Source organism: Microplitis mediator, chromosome 7 (genome assembly GCF_029852145.1).
Source record: "Microplitis mediator isolate UGA2020A chromosome 7, iyMicMedi2.1, whole genome shotgun sequence".
NCBI classification, from domain to species: Eukaryota; Metazoa; Arthropoda; class Insecta; order Hymenoptera; family Braconidae; genus Microplitis; species Microplitis mediator.
The window spans coordinates 22,147,870-22,169,133 of NC_079975.1; the positions used below are offsets into that span (position 1 = coordinate 22,147,870).

Sequence of the window (21,264 nt, forward strand, 5' to 3'; positions counted from 1 at the left end):
GACTGTGACTGTACTCTGTACTGTATGTAATATTAAACTTGTAAATTTAAAAGGAGGGGAAAGAGAAACAGAATCAGTAATAATAAAAATAATGATAACATTGCTGATAGGATTTAAAATAAGAGGGAGCAGGATAATAAGGAAAGAGAGGGGGTCTGGGTTTTTTTTGTCTACTTGTACACTTATATTAAGTGTATTTTTATTATGGGAGATTTTAGTGGGAGAACTGGGAGTGGGAGGATGACACGTGATAAGATTTTCTAATCGATGACAACGTAGCCATGTAATTTTAAAAATTAGACAAAATAATTCAAGTTAAAATTTTTATTTTTAAATAAATATGAGTATAAATATGTATCAAGAACACCATGAATGATAATAAGCAACGAGATGACATACGCCGTGTCCTCTGCAGCATGGTCGCAATGAATTAGAACACTGTAATTTTAAATAATAATTAGTGATATTTAATTTATTTTGAATGGAAATAATTAAGATTCTGAAGTCAGTGCTCGTAAAAAATTGATACTAACAAAAAATGACAATTAAAAATTTTGGGATTTTTTTTTTAACATTGATTACAAAAAATAAAAAAAATAAAAAAAATGCACATGTAGAAAATTCAAAAAGCTATAGGTGCAATTTTTTTTTTTATAATTTATCGTTCCTTAGAATATCAAAAAATTTGTGGCTAATTTATGATCCTAAAGTTAGAAGACAATTAACAATTTTTTAATTTTTTTTTTCAACATCAATTACAAAAAAAAATGCACGTGTAGAAAATTAAAAAAAACTACAAGTGCAATTTTTTTATATATTTTTTTTTTTCATAATTTATGGTTTTGAATGAATTCCAAAAATCATTAGACGTCAGCTAACCGGTATCACAAAAAAAATAAAAAAAGTTCGACATGTAGAATTTTTAATTTGAAACAGATCAGAACTTAAAGTTTGACTTTACGAATTTCGGTAAAAAATAATTCTAAAATAAACCGACGTCTTACAATTTTTATTTATTTATTTATTTATTTATTTACAAACAATTATTAGAATACAAATTTCCAGATTTTTTTAAAAACGACAAATTATTAAAAAAAAATATTTTAAAAAATTGCATCTGCAGTTTTTTTAAATTTCTACATGTGCATATTTTTAGTTTTTTTTTTTTTAAATTAATGTCGAAATAAAAAACTTAAAGTCTTTTATCTGTTCCGTTATAAGACTAATTATTATATTTTGCACATTTTATCATATATTTAAAGCTCCAACTTCCGTATCTTGTTTAAGTATTAAAATTTTGATTTAAAAATATTACCAATTGTCCTCGATAAGCGCAATTACGATTTAAAAATGTGCTGTCGATTATTACGACTAACAAAACCGTGATAATGAAAATTAAAAAAATTTTATACATTTTATTAAAACAATGAAAAAATTGTAAATTTAAATTACTAGTTATTTTATTTACTTAATAAATTTACTCAATAAATGATTTTTGTAAACTAACTTTACGCTCGTCACTTTCAAAAAACCCATGAAATATTTTCTGATAAAAATTTATAATTGCGTCTAAAAGTTTAATTTTTATCAGCAAAAGTATTTTAAGCCTCAGGGTACAAGCAAAATAATAATAACAAAAAAAAAATATATACAGTCTTTTTTAAAACAATGAATTATCAAAATTACTATTTGGTAATAGTATATTGTACAACTAGTGCGGTAAGTTGTCGATTGCCCACGAGAGCAAAGTTGAGCGCACAAACGAAATGAGTAAACTTGTCGCACTCAAATTTACTTGTCACATGCAGATAATCGTATAACGTACATAAATGTCGTGGCAACAGTTGAATCAGCAAAAAGCTACTTGACGAACAAAACAGCGAGCACTAAATAGTACTCATATCGCATTAATAATAAAAAAAAGTATGTTCAATTTGTGCGGTGTTGTCGATTACCCACACGAGCAAATGAGTCACTTCGTTCGTGCGCTCAACTTTGCTCTCGTGGGTAATCGACAACTTACCGCACTAGGTGTACAATATACTATTATACTGTAGTCAGATGAATGAGACTGCGTTTTGGTTTTTTACCCCCACCATATAAATTGAATATCTAAGACATGCGCCTTGATTGTGGGGGTAAAAAACCAAAATGTAGTCCCGCTAATCCAAATATAGAAAATTTGACATTTCGAATTATGATATTGACATGAAGATTTTGCTGAAATTTATTTTCCAAATTTTGTTCAACTCCCAATTGAGAGCAACTATTAATGATTTTTTTTTAATTTATATTTTGGCGAGATTGCCTACGTGGCTTTTTTTCAATTAATGCTTTAGCTTTTTTTTAATTAATTAGAAAAATTTTTATACGGATGACAGATCAGTCATTAAATACTTTCAAAAAGTAGAGAGGGGGTATTGTTTTAAAATGTCTTTTAATGATTTTCAAGTAGTACAGAGACAACTTCAAGGGGAGAAGCTGGTCTGAGGTATAAAGAGGATATTTTTGTCATTTTTTTTTCAGAGTACTTCCGTTATTAAAATTCTCAAAATTTGTGACATGATTAAGTATCATTCCAAGAATGTTCTGCTAAATTTTCATAAAAAAATATTAAAAAATAAGCCAGTGGTAGTAGGGAGAGACGAGTCACCTCAAAAAAAGTCTCCATGCCGTAGGCAGGATAACTCATGACTGCCTCATCTGAAATCAAAAAACCAAAAAGATTTCTTTAGTACACAAGTTTATCTTAGATTTGAACGAAGGATTTTTTTTTTCAATTACTTATTTTTTAATTAAACAAAAGGAAGAATTTTTGTGAAAAATCAGAGTTTTTTGATTGCACCTTTACCAAAAATTCAAAAATGGATATTTTGTTTATTCCTTCGTTCAAATCCAAGATGAACTTATGTACTAAAGAAATCTTTTTGGTTTTTTGATTTCAGATGAGGCAGTCATGAGTTATTCTGCCTACGGCATAGAGACTTTTTTTTGTGACTCGTCTCTCCCTACTACCACTGGCTTATTTTTCAATATTTTTTTATGAAAATTTCACAGAATATTCTTGGAATGATGCTCAATAATGTCACAAATTTTACGAATTTCAATAACGGAGGTACTCTGAAAAAAAATCACAAAAATATGCCCTTTTTTTTATATCTCAGACCAGCTTCCCCCTTAAGCAGATCTTTTTTCGCCGACCCAAATTTCTGATCGCTTTGTAAACATTTTGGTATCTTATCGATAGGTCAAAAAAACAGCCTCAAAACTGCTATCTTATAGATGTCTCAGCCGTGTGCTCCTTGGGCTACTAAATATAACTATAAACATATAAAATAAATTGAAGAACATTAAACATTTTTATTGATAACGTACATACTGCCATTGAAGATAAATTTAATAAAATATAACATGCATTTAAATAATCATTTAGTTACAACATTTAAATATTTCATCAGATCTATTGACTATTTTAAAAGAAATATTGATTTTTAATTTTACTTTTTATTTATTCACTTAATCATTTAATCACCGATAGATATTTATCTTTAGAACAAACCGGCTTTTATTAAATTGAATTTAATGCGTAGACATTGAACATCTACAGCTACTGATACTGATAATAATAATAATTATTATTATTATATTCACTCCTCGGGAGTGGCCTGAGCGGAGTCTAAAATAACTTCGAAGGAAAATGGGCTGAAAGTATAGCCGGTACCTCCGTAGAATTTGCTCTGGAACTCGACCCTAGAAAAATTATCGTTTTTTTAAGTAATTGCTCGTAAAAAAAAATTCGTTTTTTTTTAAATTTATTTACCAATGGAGACGTAGGGTGTGAAGGAAAGCGGACAATCCTTCCATGAGTACCAAAATCCCGACAGTCAGTACTGCCCAGAAGGCAAATAATACCCACAGTACAACTCCTCCGAACCAGTCACCGCTTGTGAGCCCAATTCTCATCACCATGTTCCATAATACTTCAGATAATTCTGTAAAAAAAAAATCATTTACTAGATTTAATACTCGCATTTTTTTTTTTAACAAATTTTGGTAAATAAACATCAATTAGGAGTGTAAAATAATTTTTGAATCCCCTGTTTAAAAATATGGTAATGGTCTAGAAGTGGGGCTCCACCTATTTTTCAAAGTTCCAAGTGCTTACACCTTAAATATCTATAATTAAACTTTTTCCACGTGTTCAGCTACACGGCGGATTAAATTTTCTGTATGTGTTTTTGTCTCCAACACTGGATATCTATCTGAACCTTGCAATCAGAGTGTACAAAATTGATAACATAAAATCATGCAAATTTTCCAAAATAAATTTTAATAAATTTTCTAATAAATATAAATAATTAATTTTATTAATACCGTAAGATGGACGGTGGTGATAGAAAGGTCTAACTAAGAGCTACAAAGATTTTTTGAACTCTTGTACAGTGAAAATTGGCATATTTCTGTTATTTCAATACTTAAACGGTGTACAACAGCTCACCTAACATTTAGTTGCAAGTAGTTTGGACGGTATCCGCCTTCCTTTGCTAGTATAGTGTCTGGCTGAAACCCACAACACAATTTTACGCCGGCTCGTACTGGTAAGAGATGTAGTCTAAGGCAAGAGTGCGTTAACATAGCCTTACTGACGAGTCCGTTAACGTACTTAGGACGAAACTACAGAAATTATGGCAATTAGGCATATGCCTTAAATTTTAGTGTTTGACTTAAGAGTCAATACACAGAATGAAATGAAAAATATGTCAAATAATGCAGTGTTGCACGGAACTGAAAATTCATGATCTAACATCTAAATCAAGCATAATTTATACCTTTGGTATACACTTATAACTTATTAAGGCTCAAACAACACCTAAAGATGCAATTATATCTTTAATCCGCCGACAAATGCTTGAGAATGAAATTGGTTTCAAAGCGATTTGTCTATATTTGGATTTTTGCTTGATATAAACAGGTGGAGCCCCGATTATAGACCATTACCAAAAATATTGATTGAAAAGAATTAAAAATGATGAAATTCGAATTCCTTTCAATAATTTCAATTCTTTTGTTTGTATATATAGATATACAGTTTGCATGGAGTGACCGCTTTTTAATTCTTTTCAATCAGTATTTTTAACCAGGGTCAAATCGAATCAATTATTATTATTATTATTATTGTGTGAATTTAATAATTGGAATTATTTCTTCGTTTTGATATTATTTAGTTTGAATTTCTGAAATTAAATTTTTACCCACATGTGAAAAAATGTAAAAATTTTTTTTACAATTTTGAATTTTTTTAACAATTTAAAAACTCATCATATTTGAATTATTAGAAAAATTTAAAATAATTTAAAAATCATCCGAGTAGCACAGAGTCAACTTTAAAATGTCTTTTAAAAAGATAAGACAAATTTTTTTCTGTCTCAAAGTCACCTTTTTTGGTATAAATACGACATGCAAATGTTGGTTCCGGAGACAGAGAAAATTTGTGTTATTTTTCCTGTCTTATGTCAATTAAAAAGTCATTTAGATGACTTATTTTACCACTATTTGTAATTTACTTTTTGTCGTCTCTTGTGTCAAGTCTTTTAAGTCGATATTTATTCGTCGACATAAATTTCTGATCGTTTTGTCAACATGTTGGTGCCTTATCGATATGTCAAACAGTAGCCTAAAAACTGATATCCTATAGATGTCTAAAAGGCAAGTGTGCTACTTGGGCAATGAATAATTTAATGACGTGTTCGGCAGCTACTGGGCTACTCGGAGCAACCCCGAAAAATTTTGATTTATCGAAAAGGCACCAAAACATTAACAAAATAATCAGATATTTGTCATCAAAAAAATATCTGCTTAAAAAACTTGAGACAAACGGCAGCAAAAAGTTGATAATAAATAATAATCAAATGTCATCTGAACGACTTGTCAATTGAGATGAATTTTTCAATGCGGGAAAAAGAAGAAAATTTTCTATGACTCCTAGGACCAACATCTGTACGTCTTATTTATTGAAGAAAACTTGATTTTGCAGCAAAGTAAAATTTGTCTTGTCCTTTTTTAGACAATTGTATGATAGCTCAAAGTTCTGTGTCTACTTGGACGAGAGTAAGCAGCCGAATACGTCATAAATAAATAAATTAAAATTTAAGTATTCTAATTAACATGAATAATTAGTTAGTAATATTTATTTGCACCCTTGTAAGATAAAAGAAAAACTTACGAGCATGAGCAAGTGAAAGAGCCCAAAGACGTAGATAAGAAGCAGTGTGCGAAATACTGCCGAGTACATACTCAATAGTATGTATGCCCTGGTGAATAAAAATTTCACTCATCTCTTCTTCCTCTTCTCTGTGGACCGGATTCTGCACAACAGCACCCGCACCCTCGACATCTCCATTCTCTTGCCCGTGATTGTTCAACTGCTGATGCTGTTTGCGTCCGCGCATTATCATGATGGGCTTCGCGAGCAGCAGGACCGGTACGCAGAGCAGCGCAATCACTACCAAGAATCTCTGGAGCCCAAACTGCCCGCCGTACATGAATTCCTCGCACGGGTCCTTGGGGTCTTTGACCTTCGGAGAAGCCAACAGGACCATGTTGATGAATGTGATCAGAATAGAGGGCGCGCAGTGGGTTCCGTACGGGTCCTTGTTGGTCGCGGCGTACGACGTCCATTTTATGAACATCATCAGACACATGTACAGGAACAAGAATACCAGGAAAATAACTTGGGGTATAAATTCACAGATTATATTAAGCGGTTTCTTGAAGTACAGGTGATTTTTCAGACCGACCACTATACCAAACAACATGTGGATTATCCCGAATATTATTGATATTTTCATTTTGTATGAATTCAAAAATATTATTTTGTTTTCCGCCAGCTGCCAGACCGGGTCCATACCAAGAGGATAAGGATACCCGGCGTAATCTGGAATTGGGTCTAATGACAGGCCTTTGTTTGTGCTTATGGTCTTCCAGTCTTCGTTGACTGACCAGTAAGACCCGAATATGTTAAGAGATTTCGAGAACATGTCGTTGTAAATGAGACCGGTGTATGTGGAGAAGACTCCCATGAGGAATATTATGTACCGACCACCGAAGAAAATGTTCCATATTTCATTGTCGGACTTTTGGGCAGACAGAGGCTTTTCTTTCAAGACCATCCATAGTCCGAAAAATAACATTATCAACCCGTGGCCGCAGTCTCCGAACATGATGGCGAACAAAAATGGAAAAGTCACTATAGTGTACGGTGCCGGGTTCATTTCACGGTATGAAGCCACTCCGTAGGCATCGATGAGCGCCTGGAACCCTTTGGTAAATTTGTTGGTCCGGTTGTAAGTCGGCGGGTCTTCAAATGACTCCATACGATTCAGTATCGGAGGTACTGAGCTTCCACTACGTTCCTGTTTGATTAATTTTTAATTATTTCAAGCTCACAAACTACTAATTAGCAATTAAATATTTAGTTATTACCGTTCCCCGACGTAGGGCCAATTGAATTGTCTCGATATCGAGTACAGGAACCCAACATTCGGCGATCAAACATTTTTGCGTGACGTCCAGATTGAATAGATTGAGTGTGTGGTAAATCGCTTTTATTTTCCTGACTTTTATGAACCAGTTTTTTAAATTCTTCGCTGCTGCTACCAACACGCGGTGACGATGATCTTGAGTTTGACCAAGTACCTGGTTAATTTATTAAGTCAATCAATTTTTGGAATCAATAATAATACTACGAGTACTTTATTGCCACCGACACACGCACGGTATAGATAAGACACCAGTGCTGCCTTATCTGCCAGGAGATATTCCGCAAGTTGTTGAGAATGACCGCTGCCGTATTTATTGGAAAGTGACATTCGCAACAACTCGGAAAATTCACCACAACAAACCTGATACTGTGCTCTTCGATAAAACCACTCGTGACATTTGTCATTGAGTTCTCAGCGACTGCTGAGTATGACATCGCGGTTAAAGAAGAGCACAAGCACCAGATATATCAGGATCTCCTGTTTGAAATTGGCGAAATTTACGCAGGCTACCGGGTTAAACTGTCGCACTCAAGGCAACGAAACTTGGCCTGCTGCGCTTGCTGACCATCTGAACAGTCAACTTCAAAATTGGGATAATTCTGAACTTTAAGTTGAACATTTTTGGAACTTTTAAAAAATTATAAAGTGAAATGTTTTCAACTGGTACAGGTTTTTCCTGCGCGTTTTTTTTATTTTTTGAGCAAAAATCATTTGATTTGAAGAACATTAAAAAAATCTGTCTATCGGTTGACCCTGCGGACCAGCCTCGAAACTTCCCGCTGCTTACGAGCTCCTTGAGCTCGAAAACATTGTTGTGAATACATTTTCGAGCTCTTCGAACTTTCATCGAGAAGTCTTCTGGAATAACGCGAGCACATGAAAGTAAAGGAAAAAAATTTCTCTAGGATTTTCAGAGAAGTCTTCTCTAATAACGCGAGCACATGAAAATTTTTTGACTTTTATTATAACTTTTTGGGAATCTCAGTATTTTTTTTACTTTTTGACAAAAAATTTTTTATTCAAATAATTTTTGCTTAAAAAATTTCAAAAAAAAAAAAATATAAACCCGCAAGTCGACACAAGTTGAAAATTTTTTACACATTTAATTACTTTAGTTCCAAAAATTTTCAACTCAAAGTTCAGAATTGTCTCAATTTTTGAAGTTCACTATCAGGAAATTTATTGGAAGGAATTTTTAACTTCCCGCTAAGAAAATCGACGGTTTTCGAAAAATTGGGAAGTTATTGTTTTTACACGGGTCAGTAGAGCCGACCAGGGATAACCTACTGAGCATTTAAATCAACAAATAATAATAATAATCTTACAGTATTCAAATCTTCAATACGAGTCATAACACCCATGGCCATTTCACGTCTATCAGCAGGTGCTTCAGGACATGGGTAAAGAGTTGCGCGGAATCCTTCACAAATTTTCTTAACGCGTGTTTTCAATTGATCTCCTTGGAAGAAAATTATAAAAACTGATTTATAGACTTGGTCACTCTGAAATAAATAACCACAAGTAATTAAATTATAATTAGCCAATTAATTAATTAAATAATTAACAATCTTACAGTCGACGGATCTTCTAACGGAGATTCAATTTCGGCTTGACGTAAAAATACGTTTCCTCTGCATGCTCGCCACAGCATGCGTTCAAACGCTGGAATTCTTTCTCTCAGAATAACACCGGCGACGAAACTAATTTTTAAAAAATAAAAAAAATTTAATTAATCTACAATCTAATGATTGGATTACTTATAAAAATTTATGAGGACTGGGATTTGTTAGAGAGGAAAATATTTTTTTTTTGTTAACGATGAAAATCGGCACGTCGTCATTGAAAAATTAAGTCCCTCTATATGCTCTTACACTCCATCAGTGCCCTAGTCTATTTTCAATCTGTATCGATTTATAAATATTTTATATTAAATAAAATGAATGAATAAAAATATAAAGAATAAAAATAATTAAGCCATTGGAAGTGAATAAAATGTTTATAAATTATTAATGATGATTTATTTTTTTTTATGTAGCCATGGAGGAAATAAAATATTTAAGTTTTACATACCTTGTAATTAAATAATAATTACAAAATAAAATAATTTAAAATAATTATTCCTCTTATTTGTTATATTAAATAAATATAAAGATGCTTTAAATAATAAATACAGCAATAATACATAAATAAATACTGACAAACAAATAAAAATAAATAATAATTAAAACCCACACTTAAAAATAATTACTCAAAACAACTAAAATCTACAAGTAATTTATACTTTTTTTTATAAACAATACAAATAACTCGTGGATGCAGATAAAAAAAATTGGTGATTTTTTATTTTATAAATAATTGTCATGTGTAAAAAATGTTTTTATGTCGTTGTAGTAAAAGAGTAGAGTATTGGTAACTAAGAGGTATTTTGAGGGACGAAAAATATTTTAAATAATTTTTTTTATCGATCAAATTCCGTCGACCAAATATATCGTCGACCAAACTTGAAATGGGAAATGAAGCATCCAAAAAATTATTATGCTCTTATACAAAGTTATTGGTGACTGGTCAGAATATCCATCATAAAAATATTCAATGCAATAATATCCATTGAAAAAATTATCCATAAATAAACATATCCAAATAAAATTAATCAATTCTCAAAAATATCCAAAATAGAAATTCTTGGAACCGTTTTTGCCATAATGTTAATGATTATAGATCAAGGTTAAGGAACCCGGGAAAAAATGATCAGAACTGACCATGCTTGTTCATGTCTGGTCATATCTTTTCATGTCTGAAGCGTTAAATACGCTCAGGACTGATCATACAAAAATTTTTATTATTTGATATTTAGGCCATTCGGTTGCAAATAATAATTATTTGCAAAAGTGGTTCATTGATATGAAAACAACAATTTATACATTGACATTTTTAATACCATTATTGTAAAAATATAGATTTTTTTAATGAATATTTATATATGTAATAATGATAAAACAAATGTGTTGTAACTGTTAGAAAATAGGGTATTTTTTTATTAATGGCCCATGAAATAGATATAGAACATGTTAATAATATGATATTTTTGATGGATTATTATAACTTGAATGTATTCAATGTATAATTACTGATAATAAATCTTATAATTAGTGGATACCGATCGGCAAAGCGGTTATGGATATTTTTGAACACGGATTTATTTCAAGTGGTAATTATTACTTATGGATATTTTTCCATTGGATATTTTTCATGGTTATTTTTGCATTGGATCTTTTTACATTGGATATTCTGGTCTAGAACCAAAGTTATTATGCCGCATCACAACTATTATAATGTATGAAAGTAATTGTTATTAAAGCTTATCGATAAGTTTCTCGCGCGTAGTAAGTATTGTGATACAGCATAATAATTTTTTGGATGCTTCCCTTCTTGATTCAAGTTTGGTCGACAGCATAATAAAAATTGGTAGGTATCGAGCCAACATTTTTCTCCGTGTAGATTTTAAACAATATAATGTTTAAAAAGTAATAGTACGTGTTTAGAAATTACTTACTCCTGTTCTAATGTCAATCAGCCATATTAAAATGTGTTTTTCTCTATGTTTTTCGTCGATTACTGCTTAGAACAGTAACCAGTATTATCTATTTCTTTCCGTGTATACCTCAATGAAATTACTACTACATTGTCTTCTTTCCGATTAAGGCTTTAATTTAAAAAAAAAAAAACTCAAACTAATTTATTTAAAAATCTATATCTCGGCAAAATTGTCCTTTTTTAAATTAATGCTTTAATTATATTTGAATTAATTAATAAAAATTTTCTACGGTTATGACAGTTCGTTAATGAATATTTAAAAAAAGCGGGGGCACTGCCTAATTGCCTTCAAGTAATTTTTTACCGCGAAAAATTTTAGTATTCCCGGATTATAATTTATAAATTCCCGTATTTTTTTGTCCCTCTTACCCTTGAAATAACTTTTTGTTTAAAAATGTTAATGTGTGTATTTTTATTGGGCATTAGACAGAGGTGAAAGCGATACAGATGTTCAATAATCCGTGCTTTTATAATAACAATCTACAAATACATTCCAAAGATTCCATCAGATGTAAATAATAAATATTTAGGGAAACTACAATTAAAAAAATAATTATTTAAAATTATTTAATTTAATAATCTAGCAAATAAAAGTAAGAGATACAGGGACACGTTCAACTCAAGCATTTACTAGACACATATTTATTAATTTTTAAATAATTTTAATTACCAATTAATTTTATAGCTGTGTTATTTTAATTATTTTAAATTAACAACAAAAAAGTAAATAACTTTACCATGTTGATTGAAGTTTTCTGAAATAATTAACAATTAATGTATCGCGTTACTAATTCCAAAAGGTCTCATATTTTTACGCCCTTTTGGCTTCAGGAAACTTTTTGAAGCCGAGAGGGCGTAGAATTTATATTTTCATTGCCAATCATTCTGTAGACTTATTTTGTAGCTAAAAATTTTGAAAGCTAACAGGGCACAGACACTAAAAAATTTTCAGAATGAATGCGAATTTAAATAAAATCCAGATTACTCTGAAATCACTCATCTGTAAAAAAAATTCCCTATTTACTCCGAATACAAATTAATTTTTTATTGACTCCGGAACTCCGAGTAACGGAGAGGATTCGGAGCGGGTGACTGTTTATTTATTAAATCCTGTTGGAGTAAAATTTACTCCAAAGGGGAGTTCATTTTAAAAATAAAACTCCAAATTGGAGTGAATGCGAATTTGAATAAAATCCAGATTACTCCGAAATCACTCCGCTGAAAAAGTTCCCTATTTACTCCAAAAGCAGAATGACTTTTCATTGACTCCGGAACTCAAAGTAACAGTGAATTCGGATTTAAATATTTAAAGTGTAGATTAAATTATACGAGCTCTGGTTTTCAAAATTTTTTCCAATTTTCATCTTTAAAATAAGTCTACTATGATTAGTAATTAAAAAAAAAAATTTACGCCCTTTTGGTACCAAACTCAGTGACTAAAGTCAAAAGGTCGAATAAAAGTATGTCCTTTTGGAATTAGTAGCGCGATATATTTATATATATAATGTATATTTAGAGTTATTGCTGATTACTGAGTTATTCTGAATGTCAGGATCAGATCATAAGCTACAGGTTTAGACTGAGACTTTAGACAAAGACAGGGCAAGTGACAAGTAGAACAAAATCTGATCAGATTGGGTCAGATAAGATCAGGTGGTTTAGTTTGTTTGTTATTTATTTGAACAAGGATGAGAGAAGGTACGTACCCCAACTGGACAGGACCAAGGGCGGACTGGCGGGCGATATTATCATCACTAATCAACGCGCGTGTCATGGACTCGGTGGGGTTCAAGCCTGCGTGCTCTTGCTGACGACACAACAGACAAGACACAACCACATTAACACACTGTATTTATTTACACCGGACCACAACTCAATTTTAAATTAAATCAGAAAATAATTAGAAATTTTTTTAAATTTATCTTCAATCATTCGAATTACCAATCGATTAATTTATAATTAAATGACTGAAGATTTATTAATTTATTGTAATTCAAATATTAATTGACAAGTGAGTTATTTTTTGGCTCAATTGGCAATTGATATTTAAAAAAAAACTCTGAAAATAATTATAATTTTTTTTAAAAATCCATTGGCATTTTGATTAAACAACGGGCCCGATGTAATAATTAGTAAATTTTTCTTTTTATATATTTATGTATGTATGTTTTTTATTTTTGTTTTTAAACTACTAGGTCACACAAATAAACAATGACAAAAATCTGGTAGCTATGCAGGTACACAAAAATAAAAATAAAAAATAAGCAATTAGATAAAGACTAAGACATGGCGCTAGCAATACGAGGCTTTGATTTATCATCATATATTTAATTAATATCACGTGTGAAAATATATTTGAATTCTTACTATTTAAATATGAGTAAAATTTTATAAAATTAAAAAATTTTAATATATAATACAAAAAATTCACATTTTTTTTTATCAAATTTTTAATTGCTAAGGTAAATATTAAAATTTTTTCATATAGAAATTAAAGTAAAAAATTTTTTATATTTTTAAATAAGCAGGAGTATTAAAAAAATTTATTTAAATAACAAAAAAATATAAAAGTAAAAGTAAAAATATGTTGATATTAAATTCAAAATAAAATTTTTTTGTATTTAAATTAAAAAAAAAAAATCAAATTTCGACATTGTCTTGAATTTCAGGGTAGCCACAAAGAAATGATTTCAAAATTCCCTGATATTTCCCGGTTTTCCAGTGTAGTTTTTCACATTTTTCCCTGATTTAGAAATTTATTCGTATCATTTAGATATTCAAAGTTTCTATTATATTTTCATTTTTAATAATTAAATTTGATAATTAAATCATGCGAGAAACCATAAAAAATGGCAATAAAATAAATTAATATTGCCTACTTTTGATTATTCGATGTTAAAAATGTATAAGTTAAAATATTTAATAAGAAATTTTATGATTTAAATAAATTCAAAATACACTGGTTACAAAAATTAAGGGATATTAAAAAAATTTCAAATTTTAAAGTGATTTTCAACAGTTTGTAACTCGAAGGAAAATGGTCGTACAATAAAAACAAAAAATCAAATTGTAGCTTCAAGTGTCTAGTTTTCTGAACTGGGTCTTTAAATTTTTTTATTATGCACGGTTTCGGAGCAATCAAAAATCAATCATAATTATCGAAAAAAATTAATTGAACCGCACGTAATAAAAAAATTTAAAGACCAGATCAGAAAACTAGACACTTGAAGCTACAATTAGTCTTTTTTGTTTTTGTCGTTTGACCATTTTCCTTCGAGTTACAACCTGTTGAAAATCACTTTAAAATTTGAAATTTTTTTAATATCCCTTAATTTTTATAACTAGTATATGGACGGATTTTTGCAATAACGTCTCAACTAACCTTATAAGTTAAGACGTTATGGCAAAAATCTGTCCATATAATTTAAAATTTTTCAAATTTTGAACTGTTTCAATTTAATTCCCGGATACTTTTCTAAATTCCCTGATAATTCCCGATATTCCCGGTTTGTGGCCACCCTGAATTTATAAGTCCGATACAACAATTTATTTACATTTTTAAAAAATTACAAAATCGATTTTAATTTCGTCTTAAATTTAAAAATTTTAAAATTTTATATCCATGTACTTTTACTTTAATATGAAATTTTTTTTTTTCAAATGATTATTTAAATATTTTAAATTTTTAAGGTAAATATTAAAATTTGTTATTTTTTAATTAACTAAAATTTCAAAAAAAAATTTTTAAATAAAAAACAATACGTTGATATTAAATTCAAAACAAAGGTTTGTTATTTTTAAATTAAAAAAAAAATACTCAAATTTCTACACTGTCTTGAATTTATAAGTTCAATACAACGAACTTTTGTAACTGTTAGAAAAAATTTTTGAAAAAATACTAATAGAGTTTAATTCGTAGTCATAAATTTTAAAAAATTTCTCATAAAAAATTTAATTTACGAGTAATTAATTTATATGATGATAAATAAATAAACAATTAAAAATATGTGATAAATTGAAAAATGAAAAGACACGTGCGTAAGAAATGTTAATTAGAATAAATATTTATAAATATACATACCCATGGCCACCATATCATCATCTTTATTATTTAAATTATTAATTAATAATATTTTCTTGTTATTCACATGGCTTTATATAAAAAAAAATCTAACAACTATTTATTTCGTGAATCTAAAGCTAGTGATTTTATTTATTGCTGCCATTCTATTGCTGCCGATTTAATTATGTGATTTTTAAATTCGATACAGCTTGAAATTTATTATTATTATTATTATTATTATTATCAGTATTAATTACACACGTCAAACTGTATCAACTGTTATATTTTTTTAAAAATAAAATAAAATCAAATAAAAAAAGCTAACAGTCATGTTTTTTTTTTAAGGCCTCAGCAAATCTAAATTTTTCTATTTAACTTGTTAATTTTAATTGTAAAATAAAATAAAAATATTTGGTTTTAGCAACAGCAAAACATTAAATTTTTTTTAAGTACACGAGTTCAAAAATATTTGAATTTATTTTTTAAATTTAAATTAAGAAGGGCAACTGATCTAAGATACAAAAAAAAAAGAAAATCTTTTTATGTATCTGAAGATCGGAACATTTTTCGCGAAACGAAAGTAAAAAAACAAAATGAGAGCCGAGTTACCTCAAAAAAAGTCTATGCCGTAGGCAGGATAACTCATGATTGCTTCATCTGAATCAAAAAACCAAAAAGATTTCTTTAGTACATAAGTTTATCTTGGATTTGAACGAAGGAGTAAACAAAATATTTATTTTTGAATTTTTGGTAAAGGTGCAATCAAAAAAACTCTGATTTTTCCCAAAAATTCTTCCTTTTGTTTAATTAAAAAATAAGTAGTTATTGAAAAAAAAAATCTTTCGTTCAAATCTAAGATAAACTTATGTAGTAAAGAAATCTTTTTGGTTTTTTTATTTCAGATGAGGCAGTCATGAGTTATCCTGCCTCCGGGATGGAGACTTTTATTTTGAGATGACTCGTCTCTCCCCACTATCAGTGGCTCATTTTTCAATATTTTTTATGAAAATTTATCAGAATATTCTTGAAATGGTGCTCAATAATGTCACAAATTTTAAGAATTTTAATAAAGAAGGTATTCCGAAAAAATATTTACAAAAATATCCTCTTTCTTTGTATCAAATTTTATGTAAAAATTTCTGAGTAATAAACTATTTAAATTCAGAATTAAAGTAAAACTATTTTTAAAAAATTATAGGACTCGTGTACTTGCAGATTAAAATATTAATTACATATAAATAAATAAATAAATGAATAAAAAAAGGGTCATATCAGCAAACATTAAAAAATAACGGTTGATAACAGCTTGCCTGAGGGGGTTCCTATAGTGAGATCCTACGGTGTCTGCAGCAGTGTACAGGTGCTGTAATTATACAATACACTGACTTATTGTGCACAATTTTCAAATAAATAATAAGCCTTGTGGTGCACCGTCTATTCAAATACCTTTCAATTAATAATTACTCCCAATTCTAGTGATAATTCAGTCAATTTTCCAACAAAAAAAAAAGAAATTGATCGACTGCCTGATTTTCCAAGTATATAAAAATTTAAATTCTTTACAGGATAGGACTCGAGACCGAGATCACATTTGTGCTGTGCATAAGTGGATTTATTATATTTATGTAATATAATGACATGCATGTGATTCGGTCATATGAATTTTAAGTTGTAAAGCTCAATGATCTTTGATATTAAATTTAAATATTTTATGTGAAATAAAAATAATAAAAAAAAAAATAATGAGAATAAAAATTAGTGATTTAATTTTACAATAAATATTTATCGTTATATTTATTGATAAATTAAATAAAGATCATATAACTTTGAAATTAGCACCACAATTAATTACCCGAGTTTAAGAGCCTGGCCGCCAGCGCGGAGGCCCTCCTCACCCAAAAGAGTTACTTGTTCTTCCTCGCGGCTTGGGTCTGCCATCTGTGACATGACATCTCCATATTCAGCATTTTCATATATATTTTATCAATACAAATTATTTTAATTTATCATTCATTTTAAATATTTTTTAATAATTCATTTCAAATCGAATTTTTTTTTATTTAAAAGTATTTTAAATTATGAAGTAAAGTAAGAGACTCAATACCCGATTACCCTTCACTGGAGTAGTGAATTAACAAACAAACATTTTTTAAATAAAATATTTAATTATCAAAATTTTTATTTATTATTTAAAAAATTCAATGAACTAGTAGCTGATAAAAAAATTTTTTTAATACTCAACAGAATAATATTTATATATTGACATATAAATATGACATAAAATTGAAAAAAAAAATCATTGATTTATGAAACTTCGCCAATTTTGATTGAAACTTAAAATTTTTTGCTGTTTAATTTGTTGAGCCTACATCCTGACTAATAATATCAAAGTTTAATTTAAAAATTAATTTTGAATACTAGTTGAACGTAGTAGGTAATAAAAAATATGATTTGACATTTTATCTGTCAAATAAATAAAAAAAAAATTTAATTAATTAATTTATAGTTCACTACACAGAAAAATTAAATTTTTTGGCGCGAAAAAGTTTTACTCGACCGAAGAAAATTTTTACATTATGAAATTGGAAACAAAACTTTTTGGAGAGAAAATTTCTTGCGCCAATAAATTTTTTTTAGTCCTAAGAAACTTTTTAGATCATAATGTAACAAATTTATTACTTAGGGTAAGTAAAAATTTTTTTGAAGCGAAAAAAAATTTTTGAAACGAGAAAATTTCTGGCGCCATTAAATTTCTTCCAGTCCTAAGGAAATTTTTGTTTTCAATTCATAATTTAATATTTTTCTGAGGCGAAAAAAATTTTTTTTTTTTAATTTATTAAATGAGTAACTCCAATCTGTCTATTGACAATAAATAATTGGGATGAAGAAGTAAAACGTGGCGATTAGAACTTTACCCAATGGCAAGATACTCTAATGCGGGAGGAATATCAGAAGCGCTGTGGAAGGTCCAGGGTCTTGATACGCTTAAGGCGTGTGGGTTCACTTCTGTGCTCTATGATGTCTTTCACTAATAAATTCGGATGTTTGCGGAGTCTGACTTGATATTCTGTGCTGTACCGCGAGATTTCCTCTTTGACTGTGGCTACATAAATCCTTGTGAAGAGTTTTGTTGGATACGAACCACGGTGCATTGATGATGGTTCTGAGAGTCTTCGATTTAAATCGCTGAAGAATTTCAACGTTGCTAGTGCTAGCAGTGCCCCAGAGTTGGATAGAAAATTTTTGGCGCCAGTAAATTTTTTCCAGACTTAAGGAAACTTTTGTTTTCAATTTATAATTTAAAAATTTTCTTGGGGCGAGTGAAATTTTTCGCGCAAAAAAATTCGATTTTTCTGTGTAAGACTACATTTAAATTTACATTGAACGTGATCGGATATCGAGTTTGTTACTTTACCAGTAAAAATAATTCCAATAATAAATAAAAATGTAATTAAAATAATTTGTATTAATTATTAAAACACTGCAACAATATTGTTAGTTGGCAACACTAACATTAATCCTAAAATCACTAAATTATTAATAAATTAATTATTAATTATTGTAATTGACGATTCATCTAGAAATTTTTAACTTGTCGATTAATTTACCATGTAATCAGTATTTATATTTATTAATTATTTATAATATTTCTGAGTGCGGTGCTAGATTTTTGACATGTTTATTAAAAATATAATTTCTTGCGTGTAATTGCGCATAGCAAAAATAAAGTCTCATAATAAAACATTGAGCCAAATGCGCGATTAGCAATTTTATATATTCATGCTCATTCATCATAACTTTAATAAAATAAATAAATCAATTAGCCACTTAGTTAATTAATAAAAAATAAATTATTCATAATAATTCGTATCGTTAAGAAAATTAGCCATGGATTTTTTAAAAGTATAATGATTATTAATTATAATTAGTCGTTATTAGTTTTATCAAATAAATATATATATAATAAATTGGTTTGATTATTTTTACCTCATCGAAAAAGACCTGAGTCTTACGTAGAATGTGCTTGAGTTCAGTGAGCTCTAAAAAATTTCTCTTTAACGCCTCGGCATTTTGATTAACTTCCCGTAGTTCATTTTCTAGTTTCTCGAATGTCGCTTCTAAATCAATCATCTCACGGGGTTGTGGTGCTTCTGGATTTTCTCCAGTGTCCAGCATTGGGATCCCGTCCTTCTTAATTTCTTTCTCCAGATAACGTAATTTACGTTCCATTTCGTCACAACGACGGACTTCATTGACAAATTTACGTTGGAATGCATTGACATCAGGATTTAACTGTAATTATATTTATTTATATATATATTTATTTTTTTTTCGGAGTTTTTTAATTAGTGAATATTTTAAAAACTAGGGACTGTAATTTATTTAAAGCTTTTTTTTATAAAAATTTTAAATAGAAATTTATTTAAAAAAAAAAAAATTACTAGGACATTTGATGGCAGTTAAATTTTCTACATGTGCATATTTTTAGTTTTTTTTTTTTGGAAATTGATATTGAAAAAAAAAATTCAAAAATTGTTAATTGTCTTGTAACTTCAGGATCATAAATTAGCTGACGTCTAATAATTTTTGGATTTCTTTCAAAATTATAAATTATAAAAAAAAAATATTTTAAAAAATTGCACCCATAGATTTTTTAATTTTCTACACATGCATATTTTTAGTTTTTTTTTTTTATTGATGTTAAAAAAAAAATTCAAAAATTATTAATTGTCTTCTAACTTAAGAATAAATTAGGCGTCTAGTAATTTTTTGATATTTCAAGGAACAATAAATTATAAAAAAAAAATTATTTTAAAAAATTGCACCCATAGATTTTTTATTTTTCTACACATGCATATTTTTCTTTTTCTTTTTTTTCTTTTGTAATTGATGTTGAAAAAAACAATTCAAAAATTGTTAATTGACTTCTAACTTATGATCCTAAAGTTAACAGATGATTAAAAATTTTCGAATATTTTTTTCTACAAATAAAATACAAAACAAAAAAACTAAAAATATGCATGTGTAGAAAATTTACAAATGTTTAAGTGCAATTTTTTTAAATCAATTTTTTTTAATGTATTGTATTTCAAAAAAAAATTCAAAAATTATTAGACGTGTGCTAACTTCAGAAATATTAAAATTAATAAATAATTAAATCAATGAAAAAATGAAGTTATTTGGGCGTGTTAATTTTTCAAGGTTGTGTCTAGTCATATGACTCAGTACTAATTACTTGAATAAAATTAAAGAAGTTTGTAGTAAAAATTACTCCAAAAATTCCTGATAATAAAACTCAAGTATTGACAAGATAATAAATTGTCTTTTGAAAAAAAAAAAAAAAATATTTGAATATAAAAAACTTACGTCACGAAATTGCACAAGTCCAAGTTCTCCTAGTTCAGAAACACAAGCATAAGCAGCTTCACTTTGCAAAAAGAGCTGACACAAGGTCATTTCCTCACTTCGGAAAAGCGAGCCCATTTTCTTAGTTTATAAATTCAGATACAAATATCCTACAATCATAAAATGTTAAATAAATATTTGATAGTGAGATAAAACTAGATAACAAAGACGTACAAAGATGTAAATAAAATAAATAATTTATTTTATTAAATATCCAGATATTTATTATCTGGCTCTTTTGGGCGATGTCGGTTACAACCAAACCCAGGAATCACACTGATACTGACACACACACTAAATTACAATGTACGTTAATTAAAAAATCGATAATGGGGATAATGGTCACGAGTTAAGAGGATCACGTACATACGCCATTTTTAAACTATTCAAAATGGCGCGCGCTACTGCTGCCGCCTGTCAGATTCAATTCAAATTTTAAAATGTCAAATATTTATATAAATTTAAATTTTATTTTGCTTCTATTCAAAATTTATTTTAAATGATTAATTGTTATATTAATTAATTAATTATTTAATAAAAATAATAAAAAATAATTCAAATTAAAAGCGCGGGATTTTTTAAACACCCGCCATTTCATGAAACTTAATTTTAATTTTAATAATAATAATAATAATAACAATAATAATAATAGTAGTGGAC

General features: G+C 28.6%; 1 protein-coding gene across 4 annotated transcripts; it reads right to left on the bottom strand.

Annotated features, from left to right (window-relative positions):
- Positions 1 to 1,000: 1,000 nt before the first annotated feature.
- On the bottom strand, positions 1,001 to 20,977 carry LOC130670712 (V-type proton ATPase 116 kDa subunit a 1). 4 transcript variants are annotated; one of them, XM_057474140.1, is made up of 11 exons: positions 20,779 to 20,977; positions 20,566 to 20,714; positions 19,186 to 19,491; positions 12,842 to 12,942; positions 11,873 to 11,890; positions 9,115 to 9,241; positions 8,867 to 9,043; positions 7,483 to 7,695; positions 6,224 to 7,412; positions 3,821 to 3,992; positions 1,001 to 3,750 (listed from the first exon to the last, which is right to left on the bottom strand). In XM_057474140.1, the coding sequence occupies exons 2-11, from the start codon at positions 20,680 to 20,682 to the stop codon at positions 3,648 to 3,650; spliced, it is 2,523 nt and encodes an 840-aa protein (XP_057330123.1). In that variant the 5' UTR covers positions 20,683 to 20,714; positions 20,779 to 20,977; the 3' UTR covers positions 1,001 to 3,647. The 4 variants fall into 4 exon arrangements, with proteins under 4 accessions (XP_057330123.1, XP_057330124.1, XP_057330127.1 ...); XM_057474141.1 differs by lacking the exon at positions 11,873 to 11,890 and having other exon boundaries at positions 20,779 to 20,976; XM_057474144.1 differs by lacking the exons at positions 11,873 to 11,890; positions 12,842 to 12,942 and adding an exon at positions 16,509 to 16,561 and having other exon boundaries at positions 20,779 to 20,976.
- Positions 20,978 to 21,264: the final 287 nt, after the last annotated feature.